The following is a 20,137-nucleotide window of genomic DNA, read 5'->3' on the forward strand; positions in this document are numbered from 1 at the left end:
AGCGTGACAGGTGTTTTAGAATGAAGGACAACAAAAATACTCCTTCAATAGAGTTCTGTCTCCAACAATAAGTCAATACTCACTAGACCCCTATCCTTAGTTGCTAATTAACTATTACATAAGTAACTTTGTTGTGAAGTTTAATGTAACCATGATTTAAATGGGGTGGCTTTTTTTTCAAAACTGCAAAATGATGTAGTTCCTTTTTTAATTTTCAGAAGATGTTATTTTACTAACATGTAAAATTTTTCTAAAGTTTAATATTTCACATTGAATTGTTATGGAGTGGAAATGAGAGAAATCCCTAGATGCATTTAAACAACTGTGACTTTAGCAAATCTGTATGATTCCAATAAAAATTACCACCTCAATCTTAAAAAAAAAAGCCACTATTTAATATACTATGTTCAAGCACCTCAATTTTAACTTGTGACCAGCATTGATAAAAATATTGGCTTAGGTTCATATATTTTGGAAAGTAAAGAACACATTGTATGGTTATTCACTAAATGAATGTAGAGCTGAAAAATACAATATAAAGATACATTTTTATAATGATAATCATCTTCTTATATTTATATCCTGCTCCTACTGAGATGAATCTCTGGTTACATTTACATATTGAATTACAAAGTTAAAACTAATGATGGGATCAATTATGCCCCATACTGAGCTGTGCACTTTGGAATGACTTTGAGAAAACAGGAGGGTCAAAAAAAAAAAAAAAAATCCACAGTGCACAGTGGTTTTCAGATTATGCCAAGAAAGGACTGTCATGGACAAATGTGTATTTGTCAAAGAAATCAGGCTTTTTTTGCTATAAAACCTAAAGTACACCTTTTTTATAAACATTTCTGAAAATTAGAAAATATATAGGCTGGGTGACAAAAGCTGCTAAATTGTTTATTTAAGATAGATATAAAAAAAAGATAGATATATAAGGGCGAATGCAATATGAATCTCTTTATGATCCTGTTTGTTCTTGTAATTATTTTTATGTACCTTTAAGGTATTTTCTATATCTGAGTTGAATTATAATCTGTCCTATGTTTGCTCTTGTCATGCAACATTTGATAGTGTCCTCTTTTTTCTTTCCTAGCTCCATAATAAATGTGCTTCTCATCTAAAACCTGAATGTGACTGCGGGCCATTGAAGGACCACATTTTACCACCCACAACAATCTGTCCAGTGGTACTGGTGAGTGTTTCATTCTCATCCGGCTGCTATAAAATTTGGGGGTTTTATGACTAACCTGGTAGACTTTACCACTAAATACTTTCAGAGCTAATTGTCCATTGATCAAGGCAGAACTGTATAGCATAACACAACTCATTACTTTAGAGCAGACCCCTTTGCCCACTGTATTTCCTTTTTTCCTTCATGGTACAATAAACATTCCATAAGGTATGTTCTAACCAAAGTTGACTCAGGTTTTAACATTTAGTCATGCTGGCCTTACCAGAAATTGTATAGGCAGGACTCCTCTACATTTTACATGTTTTATAGATCTAGCATCCCAGCATAATGAATTTATTCTTACGGGCAGTTTTGCTGGGGATGCAAATTGTATATCTGCAAAGGTGAGGTTTCCCATCCAGGTCAAAGGCTACCTAGAATGTGGATACCTTGAAGAAAGCTATGTACTGTCATTAGGAGTATTTTATTTTTTATTAGTGAACAATAAATTAAAGTATCAGAAAAATAATTACAGGTATCCCCTATATAACATGGTACATTTATAACACAATTTCGCTTTAACATGGTTAGGGAATTGGGGAAAACTCCCATAAACACGAAATTAGGGAAATCCCCGTACAATACTGATCATGATAAAATCTTTTAAAAGCAAAAGATAACTCATTTAAAATTTTTCATTTGAGCATGTGCATTGTATAGTTTACTCTAAAAAGCACAAAGAAAAGCTTAGACTTAGCTGAACAGTTAGCGTTATATTTCTTAAATGAGGATCCTTGCACTGAAAGGAGCACAAAGTTTAAGAGAGAACTTCCAAAGTGCTTAGCACCGTATAACAAAATTTATAAAGATCTCTCAGCTAAAAGCAAGCAATCCAAGATAATAGGTTTTTTGCAAAAAGTAGAGCATAGACATGCAGATAATGCTGAAGAAAGTTCAGAGGATGAGGATATCTTATAAAAGAGAAAATGCACTTGGTTAATGGAGCTTAGTAGTGATGATGATGAAAATATTACTTAATTCATATTAATATGTAATACTTTTGATGAAAATTGCTTTAATAAATATATTTCTCTTAATTTTAAAAACGTAATACTGTGTTTTTAAAATTTTTGGAACCTAATGCCCCTTTATGTACTAGTTCTTTGTTTAGTATAACAGGGATTTGCATAACATGGCATTTGTTAGGAACCTAGAAACTGTTTTAGTATGGGGGTTACCTGTACTTAATTCATTAAATACACAATTGAAAAATGCATGAGGAAGATAAGGTAAATCTGAAGAGAACCAAAGGTAGAAAGAGAAGCAGATATTCAAAGACAAGACATAATACATTTCAAAATCCAAATTGCTTCTAAAATGAAACAGTTATTTTATAAAACAAACTATTTTATATCCATAATGCAGTTTTCATTTTTCAAACCAACATGAAAATTAAGTAGCTGGGGCTTCAGTTGGATATAATAAAAATACAACCAAGAAATGTTAGACAAATAGTTTTCTAAAGGTCAACTTAGAAATTAATCAAATTACTCAATTTGCACCCACTTATGGTTCATTTTGTAATTATCTGTAAAATACTGGTTGCATTTTAAATGTACTTATTTAAAAATTACTAAAAACTCTTCATTTTCTCAAACTACAAATATAGAGCAAAGGAAAATACCTCCACATTGCTGAGGCTAGCAATACCTAATTCTAACTTTCCTTTCTTCATCTAAAATTTATTAGACATCCTGTAGTAAATAAGATTAATTAAAATTAATGAGAGTCATGGAAAAACATTTTTATTTTAGATGAATTTTGCTGTTATTTTTATGCATCTACAGTATTTTCTTAAAGAGAAAGAACTTGCAGAATTTTTACATATTTTCCTTTTTAATAAAAGTGAAGTAATTTTACTTCTCAATCTCGGATTTTAACTCTGAGAGCGAATCTGTTATTTCATCCTCTCCTCCAGTTTCCTTTGTAAGTTCTAGTCAGTTCTATGCGCCAGAGTTGAGACAGAGGTCTACTACTTTGGGCCACCTATATCAACTTCCGGTCACATAAAGGTCAATTGTGAGATGGATTCTTTTTGTTATTCTATTCTTTCTTTCTTTGAGAGAATCAAAGGCAAAGAACATGTGTCATATGAATATTCTTCTGTCAATCTTGACAACCCTTTTGTTGCCTTTTTAGACACTTCTGATTCTGGAGATTTATTTTCAATCACTAAATCTTATTGCAGTTTTTATCAAGATATGTATCTCAGTATTTGTTATTTTATCATTTTCTTGGTCTGACCTACTCTGAAATATTAGGCAGTATTGACCCACTCCTTCTTCACCTTCCACCTTTCATTGATTTCCATTATACCATGCTCTCCCAGTCCTTCTTCTGTTTCTCTGATTTCTTCCTCTCAGTATCTTCCCTGGCTTCATGACTTCAACCTGCCATAGGTTGGTAATATCCCTGTGCTCTGCACTCACATGCCACAGCTTTCCACCCTTAACTGCTTCCCACCTTTACTTCTTCCCAGTGGGATCCTGTTTGTTTAGTTGATTTCATTATCCTGTTAATTTATATTTATAGTTATTTATATTCATATTTAGTTCAATGTTCTCTTCTGAATCTCAAACATATAAAGAAAGCTAAAACACATGTTGTTTTATCTTTCCAATATATTATTATTATTACTTAATGTAATCAGAATAACTTATTTACTGAGCACAGATATTATGCCAGCTACTATGCTAAACATTCATTCATTCATTCAACAAGTATTTATTAAATATTATAGATAGTATTATAGGTAGGGTAGAAATAGTATTATAGACAGGAGGAAAATAGTGAAAACTAAATAAAATCTTTGTCTTCATGGTGTTGTCATTCCATTAAGGTGAAATAGACAATGAACAATGCAATAAGTAATTACTCAGTACCTAATTATATTAAAATACTAGTTATATTTTAAACATAAAGAACAAAATTAAAGCAGGAGAAGAAGAGAAGAAATGCTGGGGCTGTGGTAAAAGAGGTGGTCAAGAGAGAGTTCCCCACAAAGCTAGTTGAGTGAAGAGTTGAGGAATGTGAGAGAGTCATTCTGGGGAGAGAATCTCACAGAGTGTGGGTCTTCCAAGGAAAGACTAGGAAAGACACAGATGTAAGAGAAACCTGACATATCTGATGGGCATCGTGGAGATTAGGACATAGGTGAGCAGAGGAAAGAATAGTGGAAGAGAAGGTCAAAGGTGTCATAAGATTTTCATATTCTGTAGAGAAATTTAGGCCATAGTAAGATTATTAGGATTTACTCAGAATGAAGTTGGAAGCCATTAGGGGATTTTAACTTACATTAAAAATGAATAATCTACTTCTGTGTTGAGGGAGCAATAATGGGAAAAAAATATGACATTTCCATTTTCTCAGAGAGATAGGAACTGGGTCATTGCTGAGAGCAAGGGTAGTATAAGACCATGAAAAGTTTGAGAACTGGGAAGAAGGTACGCAACAGCTAGGAAAACAGGAGCTTAATGGATCAAGGAAAGATCATTGCTAGACACGGAATAATGAGAAGTCACTTGTTAATAATTATAAATTTAGAATAAGGCCAGTAAGCTTAGATGAGTATGTTTCTCATCATAGTCAGTCATATTTCTCCAATTGCCTTCTAGCTCCAGTAGCAGAATAAGCATAGCATAGCCTTAAAAGACTGTGTTTCATCAGGCATGATAAAAGGAGACTAGGGAGTTGAGTATATGCATGACCATGATTATAAGCACTGACCAAGGAATTTAAGCAATGAGATGAGGGAACTAGGACAGAAGAGTAATAGACATGAGGAACAATACATTGTAAATTGCAGTTGCATCAAAGGCTGTTGGAATAAAGGTTATTAGTGTCAGGTTATGAGAGTGAGCTAACAATTGACATTATGAAGGAGGTGTGCTTATTGGTAATGATATGTATGAATTTATTTAATCCTCACAGTGACATCATAAGATTAATATTGTAACTATTCTCATTTTACATATGAGGAAACAGAGACACAGAGGTTATATAAATTTCCTGAGTCATAGCCTATGAAGGAGCAAGTCAGGATTGGGGCCCACGAGGTATCACTGCAGAACTTCTGCACTGAGCTCACCAGTCTCATGCTTAGTAGAATCTTAATTTCTCAACTTTCCACCAGAAATGTAAGACTCATTATAAATACTGCTTCATCTTTAATATCAATTTAATTGTTAGGTAGCCTATTTAATCTTCTTATTTTTTTTCTTTCACCCCCAACTATAACTGCCTCGTAGGCCCCCCTCAGAAATTGTTCCCCAGGATTGTCTTTGTAGCATGTTTACTAAATTGCCTCCTTTCCATGGATCCTCCATTCTGATTCATGGATCCATTTCCAAGAAGACAACAAAATATTTTTCTGCTTACATATATTAACATATTTATAATATTTTCAGTGAATTCCAAACTCTCCAGCCAGGTAAACAAGGCTCCCACTAGAACAACCCACCCAGTCCTCACATAACATCTTACACACTAGATATCAAGAATAATTTGAACTTCTCGTAATTCTCTAAGCACACCTGCTCTGTAAAGCCTTTGCGATTTTGTATATGTTAATAAATCAGCCTATACTTTGCTTTAAAGTTTCTTTTGCCTGGATAATTAGAAATAAAAGGCTACTTTCATGTCATGAAATAAGCACACTGAATGATAAACCCATTGGCTGTTCAAATACTAATAAGTTAAACAAATTAATAAAGTTGTTCTGTCCACAAAATTGCTTAATATGCTCTGACTATAGACTGTGAGACTTTTCAGCTTTTACTCTCATCAACATTCAAGGAATGATTCTTACCTTATTACTGCTGTAATTTTTTATCTTTTATTTAAAGGAAATTATTAGTATTCACAAATAATATAGCTTGTTTTGTTTTTTATTCTTTAATAACAATTATCTTCTTTAAAAATTTTAAGTCCAATTTCTCTAAGAAAAGCAGGTGAGGTTCAGACTCAGTTATTGCAAAATGGCAATAAATATCACATCTGTTACATTTTAGAAAATATAAAATACAGACTTAAGATATCTATTTTTATTGAGGTTTTTGTTCTCCTTTACTTTGATTCTGTGGTAAAGATTGGTTATTGGATGAATGATATAAACTTAATATATATCCCTAATTTCTAGTTGAGACCTCTTAATGATATTCACTACAAGGTCAAGCAGTCTTCTGATATTTTCTAACATCTTTTCCGGTGTTATTTATATATTTTCAGGATTTTTGTAATACTTTTCTCAGCCTTTTAATCTCTCCCCAACACTTGTTATTAACTATAAGTGAATAATTCAATAGTTGTATGCTCCACCGATGTGGAAATTATTATAACACCTTCTTGTACTGATGATGAGCTTTGATAAGCACACACTACAAACACCTTCCATAGACAATGGCTCTTAATAGTGCAATAGTGGAAATAGTGCAATAGTGGAAATTAAAATCAAAATATAGTCATCAGCGATTCAATGCATCAGATATAATCACTGTTTTCTGGGGTTGCAATTGGCATATAACATATATTAAGGATGCTATCATAAAACTACATTGATTAAAATGAATGTAGTATAAGAGATTTTACCAAGATTTTTATGATTTTTTTAATGTGTGTAGGTACTTACAATGCTTTCTTTGGAAAAATTTTCTAGCAAATATGTTTACAATTGTTGTCCAATGACTGCTATAATGAAAGCAAATTCAAAACTGTTTATAAAAGGTAAATTTCTTGAAGGTCTTCCTGCAACCCACCTCCAAGCAAGTATAAAGTGAATCCAATGTATTCAGTTAGACTCTTCATAAGCAACTTAAATTCTGTGACAGACCACTCGCCCTTACCAATTGATTGTCAAAATAGATGTTCTCTCTTTAATGGACTTCATTTAAAAAGGCATTTTTGATTCTTGTAGATCATACTCAGAAATCTCAGCTGTCCAGTCCTAACCAATTTGACAATACAAAAACCTGTAATAATTCCATATAGAACATGGCCTGACTAGCATGCAATCTACTCACTCTTTATGATCTAAATTTTACCCCAATACAGGCAGACTTGTTCTTAGTTGTTTTAGTTCCATACATATTTGCTTAAATTAAATTTGTACTCACCATTATGTCATTAACCTGCATTTAATGCTGTTTTTTTTTTTAAATCACATGAAAACACACTATTGTAACAATGAAATATCGTTGAAGATGCCTTCTGTTACCTAACAAATCTGTGTAGCTGTTTATTATGGTTAACCGACTTTTGGACCTAAAAGTCTTATTACTGTCATGGTTTTATCTTCTATCTATAGAAGGCTTATATTTAAATTTATACCCACATTAGACTATTATGCTGGTATAAATGTTATTTACTTCCATGTGCTAATCTATAACTTTATTACTATCCTATTCATAAATTTTTCTTAACTATGATCTTATTTAGTACTTTAAAATTAGCTCTAATAGCACATAAATTTGTTAGGTCACAGAAATCGGTGGAATTGGCTAGTTAAAGTCAATGTACATACCTAGGTTGCAGGTTTGATCCCCAGTGGGGAGAATAAAAGAAGGTAATCAATCAATGTTTCTCTCTCACATCAAATGAGTGTCTCTCTCTCTCCCTCCCTCTCTTCTCTCTTCCTCTCTATTTCTCTCAGTCTCCCCCCCCCCCCTCTCTTTCTCCTTCTTTCTCTGAAAGCAATGAAAAATTGTCCTCAGGCAAGGATAAAAAAATTAAAGTCAATGGAGCTAAAAGTTGAAATAGAATAGTTCTATTATTTTTCAAAAATCAGATTCTATTGGTATGATAGGGGGTATAGAGGATAAACCACTTTAATTCACCCTGTGGGTAATACAAGGAGTAAATGAAAACTTTGTTGAAGAAATGATGTCTGAGCTAATTCTTGGAGAATAAATAAGTATTTAGCTGTTAAATACAAAGTGAGCTCTATATAAATAGTCTCAGCATCAAAAGAGTCGGTTGGGATCTTGAAACTGCAAAATGTTTATTAAGAGTTATGAGTGGGACTGAGGCTTGGGGAGATTGTGAAGAATTTGGCCTGTTTTGTCAAGGAATTGAGCTTCCAGTATAAATAAGAGAGTACACACTCAGGTTTGTGTTTTAGAAAGATAATTCTGCTAACAATGTGATTTGAAATAAATTTATAGTAGAGAACAAAGGATATATGAGAATGTAATTATAGAATTGTGATGGGAATAGTTAAAAACCATTAACAGAGTGAGAATATGAGGATAGAAGATTTCAGCAGAAAGTGGAATATGAAAGTATGATTACAGAGTAGCTTATTTCAGAGGATGGTCAAGTCCAATATGTAGCCATGGATCTGGGTCGCTCAACTGTGTGTAGTGAAGATTCACTACATGTTAGAAGTCAAGGGACTCAGGATAGTTTATTGTACATTCTTAAAATGACCCAGGATAATTATAGAGTCTTGATCAAATGCTTACTATATGGCAGTAATGGGTAAGGGTAGGTAGGAGACAATTAGATTTCATGAACCTCAAATGATAAGAGATTCTGCTTTGGGTCTGGAGAGATGTTGATTTTAACGGAAAGCCAAGAGATTCTCATAAAAACTGCAGGACCAGTAATGGTCGAAATTATGATCAACCTCTTTTCAGAAGTGTTATAGGGAAAGTGGCAGACTTAGAAAATAAAATACTCTGTTTATTTTAAGCAAAGATTCCAGAGAGCCCATTAAAAAGTTTTGAAATGAGGTGAAATATGGTAGATAATCGATGAGAAATAAGCATAGGATAGTGAAAACCACAAAGGATAGAATACTAGAAACTTAAGTTCCTAACATGAACTGTGGATCTGTGGGCAACTTGTTTCCTTCAAATGGTTACAGAATGGTGAGCAATGACTCGCGTCCTGAATGTATAAATGAATTTCTATAAATCAATAATAAGCAACCAAATACCCAATTCAAATGGTCAAAAGATTTTAATAGGTATCTGAACAAAACAAAACCTGTCCAGAAGGTATTCACCCATATAATATAAAAAATAGAGACATTTATTGAAGAAGATGCAAGATACAAGAAACATTGTACACAGGACAATGACGCCTCAGTCCCCTTCAAAGTGAGCACCTTGGGACCCCACACAGTTCTCCCAATCGCCATCAGCTGCCCCATCAAATTTTATGAATCTCATCGATGGTCTGAAATCTCTTCCCTTTCAAAGGTGATTTTAGTTTTAGGAAAAGCCAGAAGTCACAGGGTGCCAAATCTGGACTTTAAGGGGACTGAGTCACCTGGGTGACTTGGTGTTTTGCCAGAATCTCTGCAGGAGACATGATACATGAGCGGGTGCATTGTTGTGACGAAGCTGCCAATCACCAGTTGCCCAAAGCTGCAGCCTTCTGAATCATTTGAGTAATTTCCATGGAAGAATGTTCAAGCTTAATGCAAAATTTGGTGCACGTTCTTTGCTCTACTTGCTCATTTTGTGTGTGATGGCCACAGAGTACACATGCTCACTCAACATAATCTAATATCATTAAATGTTTATTTACATATTCTATGGAATATCACTATTACTGGCTGCATAATATCTCATTATGTGACAATATCATAATTTAGTTCAAACAGTATTTATATCTAGCATGTTTCAATTGCTTATTTTTTATTATATATAACATCGTTGTGAACATCTTTATGAAGAGTGACTACTCATGGTTACTCCAATCAATATCACATAGCATCAATTTTCCTGTACTGGATTGTTTTGTTCTACCTGAATCAGATGTCACAGTTTAGTTCTTTCAGAAGTATAAACACATTTTCAAATCAGGAACATAGTGATTGGATTGTTTTTTAAAACCAAGAAGTAGTTTTAGAATAAATTATTTATTCATTAAATATTTAAAAATTAACTTTAAGTAATTATTTTATCTTACTTTTAAACACCCATAATATTATTAAAATATGCAAATAAAAGTAATTTTTATTGACAGTAAGTGATATGACATAAAATAAAGAATATGTTTATAATCATGCCCTTTGGACCAATTGTGGTGTATAGCTCATGGAATACTTACCCCTGTATATAATGTCCTGTATTACCCAAAATGAATCTTTATGAATGCCAAGAAGATAAATAACAATACTTGTTAGCTCAAAGAAAAACAAAACCATTTGGAAAGTATAAATTTTAAGCATGTTCTTTAGATTTAATTAAAATAGTTCCAGTTCTAATTCTCTTTTATCTTCGTCGTGACTCTAAATTTGGTCAAGTTATGGTGTTGCTGCTGCAGCGATCTCCATACCTCTATGTTTAACAGCCTAAGAACCATATGTCTATAATAAATTCTCCTGTTCTGATATTGCTTACACTTCCACAATGATAAGAATTCTACTAAACTATACATTGTAGGTACGGTGACTAAGCCTGAAATAGCAAGAGTATATTAGATCTTTCCTTAGAATATGTGTTTATCCAAGTCATTACAACTCAGCAATGTTAAAAGGTCTGTTAGGGTCTGGAAGTTTCGTATGTACTTCTTCCTCACCGTCCAAGTATTAGGGGGCTCTTTCCGTCCTGTCACATCCCTCTGAACAGCACCGTATGACTGCTTCCCAACTAAACATCACCCAGTTAATGAAGGGAGGGATATATTTGTGTCCTCTGTGATTTTGAAATTTGAATTTTGAGTTCTCTGTAACGTGATTTCTCATACTAGTTTTAGAGTTTCAAAGTGTAGAGTCTGGTGGAAAGGTGTGAACAGTTGGATAGGATGTGACTTGCTGCACTGAGCTTTAGTTTTTATTAACATCATTTCAGCTGCTTCCCCCTTCTTTTCCACTTACCTCTTTAACCTTTAACCATAGTTGCTGAAGCCATCAATTTTCTTGAAATTCTTTATGTGATGTACCTTTGCAGTTTTGGGTTTGTGCCTTTGCAATTTTCTTTTTTTTCTAAAGAGTGGGACAAAGCACATTGGCAGTGCTCAATAAATGTTTCATCAATGTCATTTCTTAATAGTCATTTAATTAATATTCATTATAGATCAATTCATAATTGTCATCATAGTAATGATAGGCAAAAAGGAATCTCCCTTTTTTATATTTTGAACATCTAACTCAGACTCAATTTTATGGTATTGTTCATAAAGGACAGCTACTTTTAATTTTTTTATATTTTTTAAATGTGTAGAGTTAAATTCTGTATATTTATTTATTTTGCCAGTGATTTTCTGATTAAAATTTTAATAAGAAACACATTAAGCACTAGAAAGCTTTAATCTGTATAAAACATGTGTACACTTATTTTGGTTGGACACAGTCTTCAAATGCATACACTTTGAAGGGGCCTAGTATAAGAAATGGGAAAAGGACCCAACATCACTAAGTGATGATTCTATCATAACCTTGTTATCTGTTACATTGTTTTAGTTAGACTACTTTTATTGGTTTCTAAATAAAACATCTTTATGTTAACCTAGGTGGGCTCTATTATGTAAAATGTGTGTACTTATAAAAAGGGTCTAATCTAGAAAAAACTTCATATATTATCACTAATTTATTTGTTTTTTTCCTAAATGAATATGGCAGAATTCTATTTTTAGAACTCTAAAATGATAATTTTAGTTTATTTTATAATAAGGCTGCAAAAAATACTCCTAACAATTTCTAGGATAACTTATACCCAAAATATAGCTGTATCTGGAGCAAGTTATATTTTTTTATGGAAATAAACTTATAACCTTGTTGGTTTTGTCCTGAGTTATAGAGTACAAAAAAAAAAAAAAAAAAAAAAAAAGCTGATATGATATAAAGCGACATTCAGTTAGTATAAAATATTATGGAAATCTAAAATGTGTAGCCAAAAGCATTATTCTAAAGAAGGACTAAAAGATTTAAAATCTAAAATTTGTGAAGTAGATTCAAATAAAACAAAAGATATTATATATGTGTTTGATCCAAAGTGAGGACATATATTCATGTGTTAATAAATTAAGTTATTCTATAACTTATTACCAATAATATTCCAGGCCACTTATATAAATAGGTAGAAAGCAGTAATATAAAACATATTAAGTTTGTGCCAAAATTGTTATACTTAGAAATCCATGTCACAACAATCTAAAAAGCTGGTAGAGATATTTTGCAAAATTGTCCCTGAGTTTCTTAGTAACCTTAGGAAAAGAGGGGAAATAAAAGTAATTATAGCATAAAATAAACCATTTACTTCCAGAAAACACTTGTTGTTGTTAGTGCTGTTACTGAAATTTGTGATTGATTTCTTCCATATAAAATTGTGTTGGTTGGGCACTACTCCCCAACAGTAATGCCATACTCAATGTAATGGTGTTTATTTCCTTTGATTCTGTCGTTTGGTAACAACTGTCAATGCAGACTAATGGCTTATGGACAAAGTGCATATTAGTATAAATAAGTCTACATTTTGCCAAAATAAAATAGTAATATGAAGAATTTTGCAACAAGAAAACAAACAAGCATAGTAGTGAAAAGTTAGGTGGACGTTATGCATGAAGATTTATTTCATGGAACAAAAGAAAATATTAATAACAATTGTTTTACTTGATCAACAATACATCTACTTTAATATACTACCTTAAAAGGTAAAACTAGAATACTTAGAAAAGATGTAGAGAAAAAGTAATGCCTATCAGAAACTTAAATATCCCAGTATCTGCATGGGGGAAAAAAAATCAACATTGAGGACAATTAAATCAGTAATTTTCATGAAAGGATTGAGAAAATCTATAGTCAAAAGAAGAGTTGGAACAAAGTGGAAAGAGATCATGCTTTCCCTAAACAGCAATAATAGCAACAAAATTAAAACTAAAGTATGAGATCTAATTATAATGAAGAAAATCAAATTTAACTAAAAAGACTCTACATTTTTAAAATTCACTCATTCACTTAATGTAATTTTATTGAAAAGTGTATTGCTTGACAAAATGATTCTAAAGTTTTCTGGGAAGAATAAGTGTTACACAAACACATTATGTAATTTGGATAGAAGAATAATAAGGAACGACCTGTTTTAACGAATCTTAAAAGTATGTTTGTTCAAGTTACAGTGATCAAAATAATGTAATAGTGTCTCTAGAAGATATAAAGAACTGGTAAAAAGTCTAAAACATATTGTACTATACATAATAATATATATAAAGTAGGTTGCATATCAAGTCTGGCAAGGGTTAGTGGGGATCAGAAGTGTTGAGGTTACTGTATAATCTTCTGGAAAACTAAATTAAAATAAATTCTACTTTATAATTATTGCAAAACAAATCATACATGGATTAAAGGTTTAATTTTTGCTTTGTAGAAGGCCCTTTTACCTTTTCCTAAAAGGGAAATGATAAAAGAAAATGCTGACAGATTTAAACAATAAAAAATAGATTTAAAAAAATAAAGAAGTTAAAACTCACAATTAAGATAAACATAGGCATTATAACAACAAAAGAAGCCATCTTGTAAAATTGATGGAACTAATTTTTAAAATAATTTAAAAAGTGAAACTTTATAGATAATAAATGCAAATTAAAAAATGAGATACACTTTTTAAATCCTTTTTGGCAAATATTTTTTAAATGATAATACTCAGTTTTGGCATTACTGATTGGTTAGACTGAATTGCTACAAACTGTGGCTGAAAAGCTCCCGTGTACATAAACCTTTATATTGGTACTTCTGCTTCACCCTCTATAGGAAGATTAAGGTTAGGGCAGGCCAAATATCCAGGTCTAATTTCATTACAATGGATGTAAATGCTTTATATAATTTCCATCTTCTAAATTTTAAATTTTGAGTGCAATAAAAATGAGAATCCCTTTACCACTAGACACTTAAGGATAAATTTTACAATGCAGAGGTGACCTGTGGTAACAATGATTCCTGATGAAGTAGTGCTGGTGGTGGTGATCATAAAGCATTTATACACATGTTTCCTGTGTTTTATTATTAGCTAAAACTTGTCTATTCTCAACCTTTAGTTTAAACCAAAGCAAACTGATGCACGCATAACTTTTGGTTTCTACAGTCACACCTCAGAGATATAGCAGGTTTGGTTCCAGACCACCGCAATAAAGCAAGTTACAGACATGCCTTAGAGATATCATGGCTTTGGTTCCCTATTAATGTAATAAAACAAGTGTTGCAGTAAAGCAAGGCATACTCTTTTTCTGTTGGAGGGTCTTGGTGTCCATGTGTAAAAAACATAACTCTTGTGAAGCTCTATTAATCCAAGCACAATAAGATGATTTTATGCACATATGCAATGATTTTTGATTCACTTCTTTGTTCCTTAGTTAAACATATGTGTCACCTTTCTATGGAATAAAGATGGTTTAGTTCTGTTGAGACCCCCATGCCCATACCTTGCTATCCAATTTGATGATAAAATCTATCATTTCAAATTCTGTTGCTAATACTCATGGGTGCTTTGATCAATTCAGCCTTATTTGTCCAAGGACACCCAAGTCCTGGAGGAATACATCATATACCTAGTGTTCAATTCCTTATGTTACTCCTATTTCATTCCAACCACAAACATTTTCAAACATTTTCATTTGGTTACCATTTTTCCAACATTCTTGAGTCATCTAACACCTATATTCTGCCAATTCCTTTCCTTCTAGTGTTTTCTGCCCCTCTTAAACTAATTTTTAGCCTTTCATGACATTTGTTGTAACCTGTAATAACATACTATTAACATGCTCATTTACACAAGAAAAACTCAAACAAGGTATAATCTAACATGTTTGTGTTAAGTAGCACTTGACAGCACCATGATTTGAGTCTAGTATTTGAATTTCTCATTTTTAACTTAGTTGGGTGTCTGCTCTAAAACCCATACCAAAGAAAGCTCTGTTCTTTCCTCTGTGCCATGTTATTTTCTATATTTGTACATGGACATGACCTTTTTCTGCCTTTTTTGTAGCCATGGATATATGCAGGTGTGAGTTACACTCACTATCCAATCCCCTCTTCCTTTCTTCTCAACCCACATAATTCAAATTTCTGATTGTAAAGTAGTCTAAAACTGCTGTTGTCATTTATCATAAATCTAGTGGTACTTTTTGCTTGGATTCCCAAGGAGTAGAGTGTAAACCAATTATTTGGCTCTGTCATTTATTTTTTTTAAAAAAATCTTTAATGCAGGGAAGAAACAGGAGAGGGAAGGACCATATTTTGAGCAATGAATTTTCACAGGCAGAATTGAAGCTTTGCTTCGCATCTTGGATGCTCTGGGACAAAAATCATACCATAGGATTGTTTTACTAGCACATATTTTAACTAAAGGCAAAGGGGTGGCTTTTTCTAGCCCATATCAATCATTCATTAGCTGTGGTCCTCTCCAGATAGGAGATGCTTCCAGGAGGCTCTGCTCATGGGACAGCTGGGAGGTCTCAGCACTCAGCACTGATAGCAGGTGGGGAGAGGTGCTCTGGCCAGGAAACAGGGGTCACCTTTGGACCACCAACATGATTACCAGATTCGCTTTCCAAGAAGGATGAGTTTGACTCCCCTCCAGCATTTGACAGTATTTGAAATGCTCTGTTCTCATAAACTGTAACAGTCTCTGCCCTGATTGGGTGGCTCAATTGGTTGGAACATCATCCCATATACCAAAAGGTTGTGAGTTCAATTCCCCATAGGGACAATACATATGTGGGTTTGTGGGGGTGCCTATGGGAAGCAACTGCTCAATGTTGCTTCTCTTCTCTCTCTGTCTCTTGTACGCACGCTCCCCCCACCCCTAATCAATAAACGTGTCCTTGGGTGAGGAAATTAATCTGTAGCATTTATCTAATACAGTTTTACTACCTCTCCAGCCACGCTTTATTGATACTGCTAAATTCATCCTTCTTTTATTCTGAAATATATGCATGCTTCCATTTTAAATTATGTTGTCATATTATTAAGCTTTCTATAAGGGATCTCATCCAATTCCATGAGTAGAACTATCACTGTTGAATATGTCTATGCAAGTGTGTTGTCCTTTACCCCAAATATTCAGCTTCACGTTGTAAATTTCCCCTTAGATGTGCCACAGAAACCTCAAAGTTCAAGTATAAGGACCTGAACTGCAATTGTTTCTTGTGAAACTCGCGCTATGCTCAAAGACTAGCACCATCATCATTCCTAACACACTAAAAGGATTTGATCTCTTTATCTCTAGTACCTAATTCAAGCTGACATGAACTAGATGCTCAGCAAATAGTCACAAAATTAATTGATAACATCCAGTCAGCTCTTTAATTCCTTCAGTTACCACTTTTTCCTGTGTCAAGAAGAAATACATCAGACAGTAACAAATATGAAATAAAGTTTACAATGAATAAGTGACAAAGGCTTATTTTTTAAAACCATTGATATCCCATGAAGATTGAATTTAATTGTTATAAGCTAATAAAATTCAGTTTAAAGTATGTGATGATGAGGTAACAGTGGATGTCAAATTATTGTGCTTAGCTTTTGGAATGGCACTTGAAGTATTTTATAGTTATTACTAAATTTTGAAAACCAGTGATTGTTACATTGTTGTAGTTATATAAAATATCCAATAGATGGTACTGTGAAAAGCCTAATATTTCAAATAAAGTAGTAGAGAGCTTACAGGGAACATTTCAGAATTCAGAGTAGAATCAAAATTTTTTCTTCTGGATATTAAATTATATATAAAATTTATTTTAAAAAATACAGCTTAAACAATGCAGCAGTCCATGTAAAAATATCATACATGTTCACTCCTAGTGGTCAGAAAATGAAAACTGGTGTTCGCTTACTAAATGGAACTTGAAAATTGTTTATATTCTATAAGTAGGCTTTTATTGTTCTTTTTTGTGGCAGTTACCCTTGTTTTTGTTAATGTTACTCAGATCACAGCATTTTCATTAAGCAACTATAGCTGCATGTCTTTTTTTACAAAATTCTACAGAAACTTTGTGCTAAAAATTAAGCAAACCTGTGTGAAATATTCTCCCTTCTCACTGAGCAAGAGTGGGTCCATTATTCCTTTCATTTAATGGTCTCTACCAAGAACAGTCTAATACCTGAGTCAAACATTGTACCGTTTTGTAAATATAACACACATTCCAAATATATACCTAACTGAGTTAAAATTTCTTTTAGAGAAAGAGCAACAGTTTAAAAATTTAATTAAGAGTTTGCTCCTACAGAGCATGTGAAGACTTGCAGTTTATAGAGTCCTCATTTACCTTAGTGCTCATTTGAAATTTTCATTATATAATGGTACATATCTATCTGTGATTAGCAAATTAGTTTTATAAAACCTCTTGATAAAGCTAAAAATATCAAGGAATTATGACATAGAAAGCTTGAAAATTCTAAATATCTTACTTGAAATATACATACAACTTCTAAAGTTTTTGCTACAATTTATGACGTTTTTGAAAAATGCTGCATATTCCTTTGTATTGGGGTTATTTATTAATTTATTCCATAAGCTTCTATTACATATTGCAATATGTCAGGTACTAGAGAAACCTCGATAAATAGCTTTTAGGAAGAATATTTTTGCATGAATTTGCAGCTTCTTTTGGGATATGCATCAGATGTCCCTCGGTATTTTTATACATTTACTATTTTTTCTATGTTTTCTATAATATGAATTTGTTTTATATTATGCATCCCCTTTTAAAGAACATATTATTAGGTACATATGAATGTTCTGCTTAAAGAAAATATGCTGTTGAAATAATGTGTTACCTTAAGTAATCGAAGTTATTTTCTTTATTTTAAAAAATAATAATTAGTGTTTTGATATGTCTGAGCTTTTCAGACGATTATCTCCTGAGCCATATCGGAATACATATGACAAATTTGTAATAGCAAGGTGTGAAATGAACAACTAATTCCCTGGGTAATTGGAGTTAAAAATTATTTCTGCCCACCACTGTGTGATGATAACACCCTTTTGGATTAATCAGGAAATAATGGGGCCTCTAAAATCCTATGTGGTTTCTGGAGATGTTGCATGCATTGTGTACTATGTTCTTTTCAAAAACAATGACACATGATAATTTATTTACTTAGATTTTTAAAGCATACTGAATGTGCGTAACATTACGTGATGAAGTCCCTTCTTGAGGCAAATGGGTTTAAATATAAACCGTGCCTGCCAATATAACATGATAGTCTCTTAATAGCTGTCAGATACTTTTTATTGCTGCCCTCTTTTATTTCAGTAACATTTTAATTAATTCACACTGATTGAATAAATGTACATTGAGACTTGTTTTCTAATGAGGACGCATTTAGAGGAAAGGTTTTGCATCATCCTGATATCCTGTGGGTAATTATATTCTAATTATATGGTCAGGGGAAAAGAGTCTATAACACAGTACTGTTATTGTTCGTTGGACCCAATTAATTACATGCACATAATGAAAGTTCATGATAAGGTTGACTGGCAGTTAGTGTAAAATTTTAAGTCAATTGAATCTGAGCCTAATTTAAGTGCAGAATTTGACTTTAACCTGGTTAGAAAATGCTTTGGTGTGAGATCAGTGGATATTTAGAGAGGCAAAGGATGAGAACAAATTTCATCATAACTTATTTGTTCTTTAATTTAGGGCCTAAATATTTAAATATTATTATCAATATTCTTTTATTATATACAGTGATTTTCCTGTATTTTGGGAAGCAACAGTAGACTAAACTTTTCTAAAATTGGTTCATGTACTTGTTGAGGGCAAGAATAGTCATAACAACAAGGATTATTAATCTATTATTTTAGGTTCTTTTTCCAGAGTGTTTTTTTTTTTTTATTTCAAACCACCCATTGTACTCAGACCCCATCCCAAACATTCACAAACATATTCATATATACATACACATACTCATAAATAGGCATCTATTAAGTATATGTAAAGAGGGCTAAAAATAATTTGAAAAAATAATTAGCCATGTACATTTTATTTTGAAATGCGCTTTGAAGACGATTGAATCTGAGGTTTAGGAATTTTGCAATGTATGTTAAATGAATAACTGAAGCCATGATCTAAGTATCAGCTCCACCCCTTTTTTTCTTCACTTCATTGTTTTCTTTGCTGAGGTTTTGGAAAGGACAATATTCAGGATTGAAGACAATAGTAGGGAAGATTTTCTTCTCCTTTTCTTCTTCTAAACCTCTCCCCTTTCCTTTTTCTCCCTTGCTATCTCTCTTTGGTCTCTTCTCTCCTGTCCTGTGTCTTTCCTTCTTTATCTTTATTCTAATAGATATTTCACTTTTAAAAAATTGCTGTTGGTTCCTATCTACTTATCAGAAATAAAAGAGTTACAGATGAACAAAGTGCAATCAGTCTTTTCTGGCAGAGCTCTAAGCAGGTAGTGAAAACTAAGAATATCATTTAGGTTCTAAAATTAGTAAATTATTATGTTGAGAATTTATATTTGCCAGACATCCTTTTAATCTTTAATGTAGGTATACTTATGATATCCACAGTATGCTTGAGGAGAGTGAAGCTTAGAGATATTAAGAAATTTAACTAAAGTCACACAACAATGCAAGTGGCAGAAACAAAATCTGCTTTACCCCAAATCCCATGTTCTAAACCTATTTTTAATGTTCATGCTGCAGTCCCCCAAAACTGGGTGAAATAAATTTAGGGGACCTAGACCAGCATTTCAAAAAAGAATAAAAAGAAAAGCAATGCAGTAAAGTAGATTAGAATAAAAGTGAAGAGAGAGGAAAATAATAGAATATATATCACGGAGTGGGGCATACAGGGGACGAGTTCTTTGTAAAATTATTTTAGAAATGTGTAAATATACAAACACTCTGGCTGTGGATCAAAGCTAAAAAGATCCGAAGAACTTTCTTCAACCATATTGACTTATGATGTTATGAGATCTAACCTAGAAGGATAGTATTTCTAATGGTTTTATTT

General features: G+C 32.6%; 1 protein-coding gene across 1 annotated transcript in view; it reads left to right on the forward strand.

Annotated features, from left to right (window-relative positions):
* DGKB (diacylglycerol kinase beta) overlaps window positions 1–20,137 on the forward strand; it is a 583,788-nt gene that overhangs the window by 196,183 nt on the left and 367,468 nt on the right. The window contains exons 13-14 of the mRNA XM_090287823.1: window positions 1,100–1,198; window positions 5,269–5,271. Coding sequence (XP_090143949.1) covers window positions 1,100–1,198; window positions 5,269–5,271 — 102 coding nt within the window. The remainder of the gene's footprint in view (window positions 1–1,099; window positions 1,199–5,268; window positions 5,272–20,137) is intronic.

The sequence above is a fragment of the Furipterus horrens genome, unplaced genomic scaffold (genome assembly GCF_987537825.1).
Source record: "Furipterus horrens unplaced genomic scaffold, mFurHor1.1.pri manual_scaffold_9, whole genome shotgun sequence".
NCBI classification, from domain to species: domain Eukaryota; kingdom Metazoa; phylum Chordata; class Mammalia; order Chiroptera; family Furipteridae; genus Furipterus; species Furipterus horrens.